Here is a 13,926-nt window from a genome sequence, read left to right as displayed (position 1 = left end):
GACTGCCTTTTTACAATACGAGCACAGGCACTATGGTCGGTGGAAGCAGCCAATTGTAGACGACATATCAGGGCCGTGGCCCTATTCTCTGATGTTCCTTGTCCAAACGCTCTTGAATGGGAGGGACTTCTGTTTTTTCTCAACTCTACCCGAGTATTAAGTACTGAGGTTCATATTATGGAATACAAGCAGCTGCTTCTAGCACGCTGGAAACTGGATATAAAAAAATAAGCAGGGGGGGGCCAAGAAGGAGAAGGAGGAGAAACGCAAGCAAGACACAACTACAGTGGATTCAAGTCGGCGACGTGGCCCAACGAGACATTCCAAAGCGTGGTCCTTCCGTGTGTGACCTCGTCCCACTCTTCTGATGCAAAGATCCCCCTTGCGTAGTCTTGCACTCTCTCCGTCAGCAGGTCTCGCCGGCTCACGTCCATCAGCCGCGCTATTAGCGCCGTGGCATGTGCATCCAGTATGGTTGGCCTGTCTCCAAAGATCCAAAGTTGGCCCTGGTTCTGCTCGTTGAGGATTGTGTCAAGTTCTTGCACAAAATCGCGAGCCTTGGCTTCAACATCCGCGATGCTCGTAGGAGTGAACATGTTGTTGTGGAACATGTCATGGCTAGCGAGGTTGTTAACATCTTGCTTGGATAATTGCCCAACTTTTCCATGAACAAACTTACAAGACGCTTTTCAATTCCAATGCTCTGCGATGCCGCTCGGTCAAATCCTTCTTCTCCAGTAGCTCAGCCGCTCGATTAAGAATACCGTGCTTCCTTTCGTCAGGCCCAATCGTCAGAGTCATAGCATGGAAGCTGTACAGCTTTTCCATCATGTTCTGGATCATTTCTTGATGCTCCTTAGGAATTAATTCCGGTTGTTTCTCACACAACCATTTGGAGATGTCATAGCTATCCGTGAGTGGTGACGAAAGCGCAGGCGACGTCAACGCAGGCACCTTTTTCAGTGTCAGTATTCACATCACTCTCTTCAAATCTCTAATGAGATATAAGTAAATATTCATAAAGTGGGGAGACTAACCTGGCCTCTTGAGTTCACCGAAGTGAGATAGAGCTCTGAAAAGTTCTCTTCTCGATGAAGATTCACCAGCTTGATTTCAACTTTCGGTGCCGTCTCTGGATTCAGCCGTCTCCCTAGTACGAGACCAAATCGCACCATGAGTGAATACAAAGAAAACGGAAAATAGTGAAGAGTGTAGACGTCATTTTCGGCCGCCATCTTGTTATCGTCGATTCAATTGTAAAGCGAATTCAACCGCGACAAGAACTGGTACTAGCAGAGCCACGAGCAGTCTTGGAGGTGGACTGGAGTTGCAGTTGACAAAGATTCCTGACAAATGATGGCAACTCAATGGTTTTTTATATCTTGGAATGATTGAATCAATAACGAGGGTCACTGCCGGCGGATGCCTCTGATATGGAGTTGAATGAACCGGTCGCGTGTGGAGCCAAACCCCCGGACCGGCTACGCCGTCGCGTTCACGATCGGGTGCGGCTCCTTGTCCCTGCTCCCTCAGCTGCGCCTCGCTACGCCTCAGTCTCACCGAGATTTCAACGGCATTGTCTCGTTCTATATGACGAAATGCGCCATCAACCGGCGGCCCTCGAGATCTGGGGCAATTGCATCATACGAAAACTCTCTGGGTGCCACTTGATCTGTCGGTTTTACTTCTCTGCCTCTTGTTGACTGCTTTGTAGTGGCTGTTTAGTCATTGTGGCCACTCGCGGCTTGATGATACGAGTACTCGTACAGCTTAGTCCCGCATTTCATCAATGACGATACAGGTACGCCCCCTACAAAATAATTGGAGGGAGGGATGAAATATTCGGGGACCGCTAGGGAGAATATCAATAAATTCCCGAAGGTGAATAAAAATTGCCCCAGCATTTCAACCTGGGACTTTTGCCGGTTTTAGACACGACACACCCCTGATCTTCCGGGCTCATCCACATACATCCACGATCGAGAGAAACATGGTCAATAGCCCGATTGTGAGTTATCCACTTGTCGTAGGGTGTTCTCCAAATAGCCGATCACGATCTGCAAGTCATGATGGCATTAGTCCCACTGATCACGTTTTGCTGGGTCATGATCAACAATCCCATCGCCAATAATGCTCGCTTCTCCAGCCTGTTATGTTGTCGATAGCGGGCATTGCATTCGCTCTCCTTCCTTTGTTTGTATGCTGTTTGTCGGAGCAGTATCTCATACATATCCACTCCTCGCTCCGTTTTATTTCAGAAGCAATAGCTAGCCAATTGACAAAGCTCGGAGAAGAGGGATGCTTTGAAACGAGACATTAGAACCGAATTATAAATCGCTCAGAGCGTATAGAGAATGATGTCGAAGCCGCTCGCGAATCGAGCTGTACCACAGTCATAAGCAGGTCGTTAATTCCGTTCACCTGGAGTTAAGTGGCTTCAACGAATGCAATATTGTGAGATGCTTTTGATCGCATGTCTGAAGTTTCGGGGGGGAGACTAAATCCCTTGTCGAGTTATCTTCATCACGTCGTAGCATAGTTTGAGTCACTCATATACCAGAGTCGGAAATCTAGGCTCAAGACATATGATCAAGACACAAACTGTATCGAATCGTGACATATGAAACATCGCCCAGCAATATTCACGGCTTTCTGTACTCACCAGAGCACCATACTTTTTTCTGTTGCATGTCTCATCGTACACTTCCGGTGAGATTAAAGTAACGGGGCCGATAATATTCGTTTAGATTGGTAGGCATGAGGCCGGCACGAGATGTTCTGTCCCAAACGGTTATGCGAGGGGGCATTTGAGGCTTGTTTTTGTTTCTCCTCGTAATCAATCAGAAACCAGGAAAGGTTCAACATTTATGCCGCCACGAGAGACATCCACTCTGAGCATTATTAGATGTCATATCAGCTCTATCGTGTAGCTTCGAAGTCCCTTGAGGCAATATTTTACACAAAAATCGTTCAGGAAAACATCTGAAAGACAGCGCTCGGTCGTGAGATTCAACTTTTGGCAGAGTTTGAATCGGTTATGCACATTTTGGAAATGGACGAAGAAAGGAAAAGAAAAGAGAACACAGAAGGTTTCTAGGGAAAGGAAATAGGAATCGATACCGTTGAGGAATGGATAGCATAACGTGATAGACTTGTTGCACTGGTACACACATTATAAAGGCTGTGAATCTCGGCCATGAGCAACCTTTGAATACGAGTAGTGCCAAATCGCACTCTTTATGAGACAACGAGATCATGGCCAAGAGACAATGGCTGAAACTCGTAGTAGATAGTGATCTAGGCGAATCATTGCCGGCGATACGAGCACATGTATCACAGATAACTAGCATTCACTCAGTTCCCTATGGGTAGAGAGACTTGCTCTCAAAACTCCCATCCTACGTCGTAGCAGCAATGTTGTTGTTGCCACACGAAGAGGATTAGGGTCGATACACAATTGGATGGCTGGTAAAGCGAAACCATCTGTCGAATTGTGGTAAAGAAAAGGCCTGGACATCAGAAACGTGTACCCTGTAGCGTAGTTGTATACCATGAAACTATTCACAGAGATAAGGAGCTTCGATTCGCCTGATTCACGTGGACAAAAGTGGCTTCTTCCTAGGGGTTCAGCCTTGAGAGAGTTCCCCGCGATTATTTCGGACCCGGCATCTGAAAAGCGGCGAGGTACAGATCGCAGAGGCTTTTACCAATGGTGACTTTTTTGCGAAGATGGCTCCATACAACGATTGAAAATGCCAATGTCAAAGCGCTGCCACTAGATGGGCATTCGGCTGGGCTATCGACCAATACGCAGAATCAGATCTAACACGGGCCAGCGTACAATTTGATAGATCATAGAAGGCGGCTTAGGATCCTAGTTGATCGACAGGGGGAGCCGCTTATCTTCCTGGGTCTTTCCAAGGGGGCTGCGTAGCCAAGTTGCCAAGGTATTGCAGACCTTGTCCACGCAAGCAGGTATAGTAGTATTACAACACATCTATTTCCCGCTTTCCCACATTTCGTACTCTGTGGAAGCAATCCTTTGTGGCTTGTGTCTTGCCAATGGCAGAGGCATGACGAGGCTGAGCGGGGATGGGGATTTTTATGGTGGCAGATCTCTCTCGTAAACGAGAGCCATCTCCGATCAGCAGGCGTGGCACGATTAAGCACGAGCATACTATTCTTCATAGGAGGTCTGTGGCAGTGGATACCTGCCAATATCTCTGCCTATTTCTCTTCCCGAGTTGCATAAAGCGAGTTACGGAGATGGAGTCTTCCGTATGAATGATAGCGAGTGTATTGCTCCTCCATATGGTAAGCCTGCATCAATGAGCCACGGCAAGTGACTGATTACATGTGCTGGTCGGTAGTAATATTCCGTTTTCCGCACTCGTACGAGAACGTGTACGTAACACAACTTGGAAGGGCATCAGAAACTGTAGTACTATCTCGGCCAAGGATGATAGGCAATGCACCCTGGTCGAGACTCGGGCCGGCGAATGGAGACGGGTAAGGCGGCTGTGTTTTCTCCGTATCGAAATCCGTACCTGCATCTGCTCGCCGCCATCCAAGGACAAGTGAAGCACCAGCACCAGCACCAGCACCAGTGCTCCGCTCCGTACTGCCAGCCAGGAGCACTGCCGGCATATCACGATGGTGTCGTCATGAAGTGAAAAAAGAGGCAACCGGCCGGTCACTTTGCTCCCGTAGCCTGTGTCATGTAGAGTGGCGCCTCCATACCCATACCGACCAAGTAGGAAGTGTCCGACGGAAGGGCTGTCAAAGGTGGCCGGACTCGAGAATTTCAGGGGGGCCATCTCGTTGTGTGGATGCTTGGATGCGTCGCCTTGCCTATTTTGCACATAGTCGCTGGATCGAAATCGATCTAAGCAGTACCGGGCCTATTGACATTGACAGCGCATTGACTCGACTCGGCTGTGTTGCTGTCATGGCTTTCTGTTGTGGTTCCGCTCCTCTTTCGCGTTTCGTTGGGCGGAGAGAATTTGACAAGTTGTGCTTGGTAGCTTGGCGGCTTTGGTATTTTCATTTTTCTTTCTGTGAGCCCTGATAGTACAAGTAACGCGCTACGGTAGGTTGGCTCTTTCCGGTCCGAGCTCCTTGTGCACCTTCTTCTTGGTACTAGTGCAACCAACACAAAACACTCTTTGCAATTCAACGTGGCAACTGCCAATGGCAATTTGAGTCCCACCAGCTAGGTACCAAGGTACAAGCAGAACCGATGGGATTGCAACGGTCTAATCAGATAGGTACCTCTGTCACGCTGGAGGCGATGCAGGTTAGTACAGGTAGGTTCTACTGCTACTGTAAATGTAAATGTTAGGCCCTTATCAGTGACATTTGGTGCACGGCGATTGCAATTTAATAGGTTCTAAATAAAGACACACGAGTGGTTAGTACTAGTTGTAAATTGAACTTACAAGTTACAACCCTATGATGCCATGCACAGCTGACGACTCCCGAGCTAATGCATGTCTGTTGAAACGGCAATTTCCTGCTTCCCAGTTTTAATGCGGGGGCTGCACTGGACTGAAGCCATCGGGGTGCTGAGGATTGCCGACTGCGTCAGCTACCAGGGTACCTGCTGCAGCCAAGGCTTCTCACCAAGATGCTTGTACCTTTCTATGACGACAATGGGACTACTAGGTACCTTAGTACTTGTGTCAGTTCTTCGTGTTGTCAGTGTCCCTTTATAACAGCTACTACTCAGGGAGCAAAGCCTCCAGCTTCTACACTCAGCCTTGTGATGCTACAGCTACAGCCAAGCTACTAAGGTGGCAGCTAACTTTGGGCCTCCTCGGACCAACGCACGTTTTTTTTTTTTTACTCCGCGAATACGCTTAAGATTTTTTTTTTTTTCTTTCCCACTTCGCTCAGTAGCCGAACACGGCATGTGAATGGAGATGTTGTGGCTTCTTCCGGCCTCTCCGTGAAATGTCCCCACCCTCAAGGTACCGAAGAAACTGCAACAGGAACAAGAAAGGCTGCGGAGTTTGGTGGCATAAAAAAGGAATAGAAGAGGGAGAAAGCAAAGCCACGGCGCGCCCCAAGCGACCAATTGACTTTGGGAGCCTCCAGCTAGGCCTCCTCAATATCTCTCCCCCTCTCTCTATCTCCCTCCCGTGTCATCTGCCCTCGTCCATCTTCAAAAGCAGGGGCTTGAGAACTGGGGCGCGGGTGGATAAGGCTCCAATTCGTCGAGAAGCTGACTGGAAAAGAAAGCAATCTTGGAAAGCTTATCCTGTCTTACGGACAGCCCTTGCATCAATAAGATGTTTTAAACTCCAAAGAACCAAGTATTGTAATAAATAAGTGGTACATAGCAGCTGACGAATCCGTCGAGGAGGATCAAATGCAATGTGACTGCGCAGATTCCTGATTGGCCCGGCGGAGATAAGTCCCCGCGAACGAACGAGATTCTACATCACCTTGGATTTTGGTACTTTTACTTTGTCGACTGTATGCGGATGATGCTGGAAAATGCAATATTCAGACATTGATGAAACATGACCTGATCAATTTCTTTCGGAAGCAGCAATGCCCAAGACATTGAAGCCCTAAAGTGTCTGGCTGCCTGATGACTGCGAGAGGCCAATGCGGCAGTACATGTTGTGTACGCGGTGCTTGTGTCACTTTTGTGGCGACATGGGGCTTATTTTGAGTAAGCGGGCCGTCGCTAGAATGTCACCCAGAGGTGGCGTGCGGCGTGCGGCGTAACCGGCCATTGTTGCAGCGTTGGTTTTAGTGCCCGTTCCTCCTAACAAAAGTCAATTCGTAAGATTGCTGCTGGTGGCACAGCATACTAATTTAACGTCGAGTTGGGTGCAAATAGGCAGGTATGTCGGTGCAAATATGAACCAATAGAAACCAATCATCTGAGTTGTTCAATTGATGCTGCCTTGCCTCGGTGGTGCATTCCATCAATGCTCTGGTGGTTGCGCTTTAGCGGCTGTGAAGCATTCGTGAATGGGTAGGTACTTGCACATGCATTTCTGTGCATCTCATCATCACCGCTGGCTGCCACTAATACAGGACTACTAGGTAGGTACTATAGGTTAACTGACAGACAAGATGGACACTTTGGGCATCAACAATTGCTACAGACTTGATGACCATTGTACTCCGTACTGTAGAATTCAATCATGATCAATGTCAAGTCTCAATCTTACAGCACCGGCTGTCTCGCATTTGGTACCAGTTGCAACGGTGCTGTTGGGAGCCCCGTTCGTCCAGCGCTTGGACAATGCTCATGACCTCGTATCTGCTTAGCAGCAACTCGTATTCTGTTCTACGCCTCGTCGGGTTCCCATTCAATTTGCTTTGGCTATTTCATGCTCGTACAAACTGTATCTTATCCTCCCTTTTTCCCCCTTCTCATTTTCCCCCGCCATCTTCTCATTCATTCCGCAGCAGACTCGACTCGAGCCTCGCTCTAGCGCCCTGTTGCCGTCCGCATTTCCGAGGGCGGCTGATGTCGCGAGACTTCCAGTTAGGGCAGCTCTGTTGAGTGCGAGCTGACAGGCTCCAGGTCTCGATACACGGCTGCAGCTGTGCGTTGCCGGTGCCCCACGCTTTAGATTGGGTCATCCATCTGTTCGCTGTTTTTGATCACTTACAGGTACTCGTACGGAGTACAGCACATCATAATCATTGCGGCAACACACAGGTTTGCAGTTGTTCTGGTGTATTGAACGACAGCAGCAGCAGCGATTGAGTACGCACCCGCGGATACATTAATTCGACCTCTCACGAGCCAGCAAAAGCCTCCGAGTCTGTTGGGCTTGGACGATTGTCCATCTGCTGCCACCTACGAAGTCCATGACGATACAGTAAGAGCACTCGCGCCTTGTCACTTGTTCCGCCTTAGTATTCACGACTGCACGGCTCCATTACACGTACGAGTACTCGCACGCACCTGGTGCCTTGGCTTGAGCATTACAAGTACCCGTACTTGTACGAGCACCACGGGAACGTTGAAAGAATTGAAATAAAATAAAATAAAATAGGGGATCCAAGGGGACCCGTTTAGGCCACCCCTGACGCCGCAGCTCCCGAGGCATGCTGAAATCCTGCCTTTGTGCTAGCATTGATTCAATTCCGCGCGGCCGAGGGCTCCGCAATACGCAAACGTACCAAGCATTACGAGTACTCGTGCGGTACAGGTACTTGGCCCTCAACTGCATGCGTGCCCGGTCTTGGAATTAGGCAGTGCCCAGGCCCAGCAAGACATTGAGAATCCGGCACACGAATCTTGGCCTCATTGTTCGCCCAGGCCTCCCTTTTTACCAGTGCTCAAGGCTGGTAGGCAGTGGTGCTGTAGCACTTGTACCTTGTGAGTACATGGGAGCAGTACCTGGTACGCGCTATCAGGGTCGTCGTACCATCTGCATCTGCACGGCTGGCTTTGCATTCGTTCGTTTTTGCTCTCCCTCCGAGTAGGTCAGCAATCTTCAGGAACATTGCCTTTTCGTTTTCTTCCTTCTTCCTCTCCCTCTGCTCTGCTCTGCTCTGCTCTTCCCCCCTTTTTTTCTGTGCTATTTGTCCAGGAGAGGATAAGAAAGAAACACATTTTTTTTTTTGGTCTGCGCCACATCCTTCCAAGTATTATCGGTATCACAATCCAGGCCGCTTTTTAGGGCTCCATTGTTGGGCTGCAGGGAGCTCCGGGAGCGCGGAACGGCGGGCCTCTGTACTGTAGCAGGCCAGGCTGCTGAATTACGGCGAGCGCAGTGAGTGATGGCATTGAGACCTCAATGTTCCGCCCCCTTCCACTGATCGCCCTGACCAAGTACAGTACCTGCTGTACCTTGTCAATTTTTTTTTTTTCTTTTTTTAATCTTTTTTTCCTTTAGTCATTGGGGCTCCCATCTTGCTAACCACGCCAGACAGAACGGTTTCTCCGCCACCTCAGCTCCAGCTGCTACTTGTACTTACCACCGCGACTAATCCAATCCACCTCCTACCGACTGAATCCATCTCCCTCTCTCTCAGCTGGGCTGGGGTCGGACGTGCTTGACTGCTGAGCTATTCGCTGCTCCCTTGGCGCGCCCCCATACGATCCGGCAACGTCCATTCGCTCGCTCATACACCCTGTCGGTCGTCTCGCGTAGCCGTGCAGACAGAATCACCGCCCACGCCTTCGCGCCAGTCTCTTTTACCTGTACGCATCACATAATTCCGATCGGCTATCCGAATACACGCCCCCCCGAGGCTATTTTTTTTCTTTTTTTTTTCTTTTTTGGAGTTCATCATTCGAGAAGCAAATCAGCGCGTGGTCTTTCCGTGTATGCTTGTTCCTATTCGACTCGACTCCGCCCACACGTCTGTCCTACGGAAACCCCAGATAATTTCCCATCCGTCCACTCACCATCTTCAGCCCTCTCGTCCCACCATCCCCGGGTCTTGAGTCTCTTCGAACCGGGCTTTAGAGTTGCTGGCTGTCCCTCGTTATCTGCCGCCGTTGCTGTAAGCCAACCCCCCCTCCACCCCTTTCTCTCTCCCCCCAGCCAACCAGCTAGCCGCATGCCGTCGAGAGAGATTTCCTAACGGTTAGTTACTAGCTACTATATCGCATTGGGGATCTGAAGCTTCGCTTGGCCTCCATCGCTATTTCGAAATATCGCCTTGATCTTCAACATACGGCTACCGCTATCCCTCATCTGGTGCTCTCGAGCCCAACTATACCGTCCGGTCCACTTCATCCTCGAACCAGCCAGCTTTACCCGCAGCCGACCTGATATAACGTGCTTGCGCATACCGGCCCTTTGCTGTATGCAGATTGCGCTGACTGGCCCACGCTGGTGACCGTCGCGCTTCTCTGCCGTCCATACATACGCACTTGCGGGTACAAGTACAGCTTTCTGGTCTACCGACAAGGATCAACCCTTCCCGCTTGCTCGCGCGCCGTGGGACTTCGGCCACAACGGCCATCGTCAGAGGCCGCTGCCCTCTTATTTCTCAGATCTTAGCCATCTAGCTAATCCCCATTGGGATTTTGACGAAACAATGGCACCCAAGACGCCCCGTCTCAAGATTCTATCAGGTTTGTCATCCCACCCCATCCCGTTGTTTATAGCACGCCCCCTCCGTCGCTCAGCACCCAAGATGCCCATATACCCACCCTGGCACTTCGCCCGTCCCAATCTTTTAGTGTCCTTTCTCCAAGTTATTCTTTTCTTCCTAAGCCTCGCTTGGTCAAAACAAATTCCTTCCCATTGATTCCAACTTTTTGTCCCTCTTTTTTTGTTGTTTGGTTTTCCCCCAGCGCCTCAACCCGAGTCTTCGTCACAGGCAGAGCGGCTGTTGGATGCAGCGCTCTGTATCCCACAATTCGTTATGAGTGATCAACTAATGCGCATATGCTCAGTTGGCGGCAATCCCGTCTCAGCCTTCTTGTCGTGGAGGCTCCAGGCCACCAACGCCTGCGACGTCACGCTGGTATGGAAATCAGGTTTTGAGCACGTTGCCCAGTATGGCATATCGTTCAAGTACGTCGCCGCCAACGCGTAGTCCTTCACTATCCGGCTGTCTATCATATCCTAACGTTCGAATCGCAGGTCATCTACATTTGGGAATGAGCGTTTTAAGCCGCGGCAGGGTAAGAGAAGCCAATGGATCCCGTCACTTGTCACAGGAGAAGAAAACCTAGCTCACATCTCTCTCCCTCTTCACAGTTGTCCGAAACCCAGAAGATGCTGCGGGAAACCGAGACGGCCCTTTCGATTACGTCATCCTTTGTGTAAAGGCTCTCCCCGATGTCTACGATCTCGCCGCCGTTATCGAATCCGTTGTTACTCCTCAGCATACCTGTATTCTTGTCAATACTACACATACGCTTGGAATCGAAGCCGCCATCGAGGAACGCTTCCCGACCAATGTCGTTCTGTCGCTCGTCTCTGGCGCCGAGCTTACACAGCTTGGCCAGAGCGAGTTTGAGCACAAAGGATCAACCGACCTTTGGGTCGGCCCCGCCAGCCGGAATACCAACATCCCACAGTCCATTCAAGAGGATATGGCTCAGGCCATCTCCATGACACTCAGTTCCGGTCAGGTCAACAGTCAGGTATCCCCCAACATCCGACAACAGCAATATGAAAGAGTAATTGGGTAAGTGCCAGCTTCCTGGAGAAGCTCTCTTTTCTTGGTCGGCTAACAGAAGAACGCGTGCGCAGACCGATTGCTTTCCATCCTGTCAGTGTAATATTCGAAACACCTAATCATGTAGCGCTCCTGGAGAAGATGGGGGTAAAAGACATGATCTCCGATGTCATTGATGAACTGCTGCGCCTCGCCGAGGCCAGTGGATGCAAATTCGGACCCAACTTTAAGCAGTCAATCATGGACGAAATGGCAAAGCCAAATCAAGCCGAGAGCATCATGTGGCAAGACTTTATCGCTAGGCGACCAATGGAGGTCGAGACATATCTCGGCTCACCTATCAGGCTCGCTCGCGACGCCAAGGTCCCCGTACCCCGAATCGAGACTCTTTATGCCATTCTCCACAATCTCAACATTGTCAACCGCAACCGGCCGAAACAGGATGCGGTACCCCTCGGCAACGGACCTCCTAGCTCACCGAACAACCCATCGCCATATCCCCCTCGAGGCCCATCGCAAGCCGGTTTCCGGCCAATGATGCCCAATGGTAACGGGATGCCACCTCGCCAGCCACGACCTAGAGCATCGTCCAACTTTAGCAACGCGGGAGGTATGCGCAGGCCTCCGCCCAATGCAAATGGTGGGCCCAATGGCTACGGAAGGCCACCACAGATGAACGGCGGAGGTTCTCGCGCCGCGTCTCGACGTGGCTCAATGGAAGGCAATGATTTGGAGGAGTTCTCTCACCTTGTGCTGTACGATGATATCCCAGAGGGCCAGGAACAGTCTTTCGGGGCCGAAAACTCGGATATTGCTCTCAGAGAGCGGGAGTTGCAGCTGCGCCAACGCGAGTTGGCTTTGAGAGAGCAAGAGATGCGGATGAGGCGTGGTCCTCCTCCTCCTCAGCCGTCTGCGCCTCCCTCTCGCCGAGGACCGCCACCATCCAGGGGAGGATTTGACGATGACGATGACGACGACGATTATTTCGATCCATCCATGGCCACCAACATTCCCGTAATAGACCCAGACAATTTCGATATGATGAGTGTCACCTCAAGGAAAAACCGCAAAGTACCCGGGCCGCCTCAATCCCAGATACGACGAAATCCCGAAGGAGACGCTCCGCCCTCCAAGAGTAGCAGGTTCCGACCCTTTGGTCGCAATCGTTCCAGCCAAATGAGCCAAATAAGCCAAATGCCCACTGTGACTGACAACATCCTCGATGACCCGCTTCTGAGCTTCACTTCGAACCGATATGGAGCAGTGGACCGTGGTGCAATGAGCGCGGGCTCTCGTGCCAACTCTTTGACTGCCTCCCGGTTGGACGAGATGCAATTCGGTCCTGGAGGAGGCGGCGGCCAAACCATGACCATGACCAGTGGCTACCCTCGACGAACAAGCCATTCGCCAGGAAATCAGTATAGCCCGTCGATGCGAGGTGGGAATGGCAGACCTTCGCCACCAAACGGGTTCGGGCCTGCAAACGGCCAACCCTCACCACCTAACGGCATGAGGCAACCTGCTCCCCGCTACCCCCCGGGGCAAGGCAACGCGGTCGCGCCTCAGCAAGTTGAACAACAGATCGGGGTGAGCTCTCTCAATCCCCCCAAATCTAGAAATGGCCGTAGTCTGACCGGCAGTGCGAGTGCTAGCGCGGACAGTGGTGAATTCGGCTCTGAACGATCAGCATACAGCAGTCAAGGTAGTCTTCAACAGCAACAGTACCAAGGGCAGTGAGACCCATTCAATCGATGTTTGGTAACCACATATCACCATATCGTGCTCTTTTCGTCATCCTCATCAAACGTCTACATAAATCCGTACACGTCACATTAACTCATCTTTTCGATGCTTTTTTTTTTTTCCCTCTCCATCTCCCCCCTCACGCACGACGTCGATGAAGAAACGCCATTCTGCCCCTCTGGACGATATTTGTTCTGTTGCATGCATTCACCAACCAACTCAGAGTTTACAAGAAGCAATAATCGACAGATTGCTCGGCATACGATTTTCCCGCTGTGTGAGGCAACCCTCTTATCTCATGTGGCAACATATCAACACCGTAGTGGGACTACCATATACCAACTGCTTGGATGACTTTGGACTATTGTTCGATACTGGCGCTTTTTGTCTTGGGGTGGACTATCAAGTCTCGTATATACATGTGGAACGAAACCGGAAACTAACATTCATCATATCTGATGAATGTGGCATTGTTCATGCTTCCTATGGATTGGCTCTTATTTCGATATTGATCCATCCCAAAAGAAAAGAGATGAAACAACATGGACGGTCCAGGCGCATTTTGACGGCCCTGGAATATATACCTTTTTTAATCAGCCCTCGCCTGAGTTTTGGAAAAAGCCTCGCAGAGAAGGGGGTTGAGCTACAACGGCATTGTTTCTTATTTTGTTTTGTTTTTTCGGTGCGAATCACACAGCATTTTAGATTCTTTGGGTGTGGATTTTCTTTTTCCCCTTTCTTTTTCTTATGTCCTCTTTCTTCATATTCTTTTTACTTCTCTTTTTCTTTGTTCCATTTTTACTTTGGCAACCCGCCGCCATTTTTCTTGATCCTTGTTGGGGCAACAATCGGCCATGGTCTGTCTGGGAAACGCAAGCGTCACAAGCTTGATTGCAATGAATGGATATTACCAGGAGGTTGGCGCAGCGATGGGCATGCCATGTCGTGTCATATCAGCGGCCATTTGGCAACCCACGATTACTGGGCCTAATTACGATGCAGGAGCGGCAGAAAAGAAACGGCATGCCGGAGTGGCGGCAGAATGCTTGAATAATTGATAGTTGAACA

General features: G+C 50.3%; 4 protein-coding genes across 4 annotated transcripts; 2 read left to right on the top strand and 2 right to left on the bottom strand.

Annotated features, from left to right (window-relative positions):
- Window positions 1-281: 281 nt before the first annotated feature.
- On the bottom strand, window positions 282-1,235 carry TRIVIDRAFT_17565 (uncharacterized protein; the record flags this gene model as incomplete). Its single annotated transcript, XM_014100874.2, has 3 exons — window positions 282-618; window positions 680-954; window positions 1,038-1,235. 3 exons carry the CDS (start codon window positions 1,233-1,235, stop codon window positions 282-284), a joined length of 810 nt encoding a protein of 269 aa, XP_013956349.1.
- A 160-nt stretch (window positions 1,236-1,395) lies between these two features.
- TRIVIDRAFT_216026 (uncharacterized protein) lies at window positions 1,396-2,325 on the top strand (the record flags this gene model as incomplete). The annotated part of the gene is made up of 1 exon (XM_014101192.1): window positions 1,396-2,325. One exon carries the CDS (start codon window positions 1,434-1,436, stop codon window positions 1,701-1,703), a length of 270 nt encoding a protein of 89 aa, XP_013956667.1.
- A 6,325-nt stretch (window positions 2,326-8,650) lies between these two features.
- TRIVIDRAFT_60696 (uncharacterized protein) lies at window positions 8,651-9,542 on the bottom strand (the record flags this gene model as incomplete). Its single annotated transcript, XM_014101191.1, has 3 exons — window positions 8,651-8,824; window positions 9,106-9,176; window positions 9,386-9,542. The coding sequence occupies 3 exons, from the start codon at window positions 9,540-9,542 to the stop codon at window positions 8,651-8,653; spliced, it is 402 nt and encodes a 133-aa protein (XP_013956666.1).
- Window positions 9,543-10,277: 735 nt separating this feature from the next.
- TRIVIDRAFT_84042 (uncharacterized protein) lies at window positions 10,278-12,831 on the top strand (the record flags this gene model as incomplete). Its single annotated transcript, XM_014101190.1, has 4 exons — window positions 10,278-10,505; window positions 10,575-10,615; window positions 10,692-11,124; window positions 11,190-12,831. Coding segments are annotated over 4 exons (2,268 nt in total), but the record flags the coding sequence as incomplete, so codon positions are not given.
- Window positions 12,832-13,926: the final 1,095 nt, after the last annotated feature.

This window comes from Trichoderma virens, assembly GCF_000170995.1.
Source record: "Trichoderma virens Gv29-8 chromosome Unknown TRIVIscaffold_6, whole genome shotgun sequence".
Classification (NCBI taxonomy): domain Eukaryota; kingdom Fungi; phylum Ascomycota; class Sordariomycetes; order Hypocreales; family Hypocreaceae; genus Trichoderma; species Trichoderma virens.
This window is presented reverse-complemented; position numbering and strand designations above follow the sequence as displayed.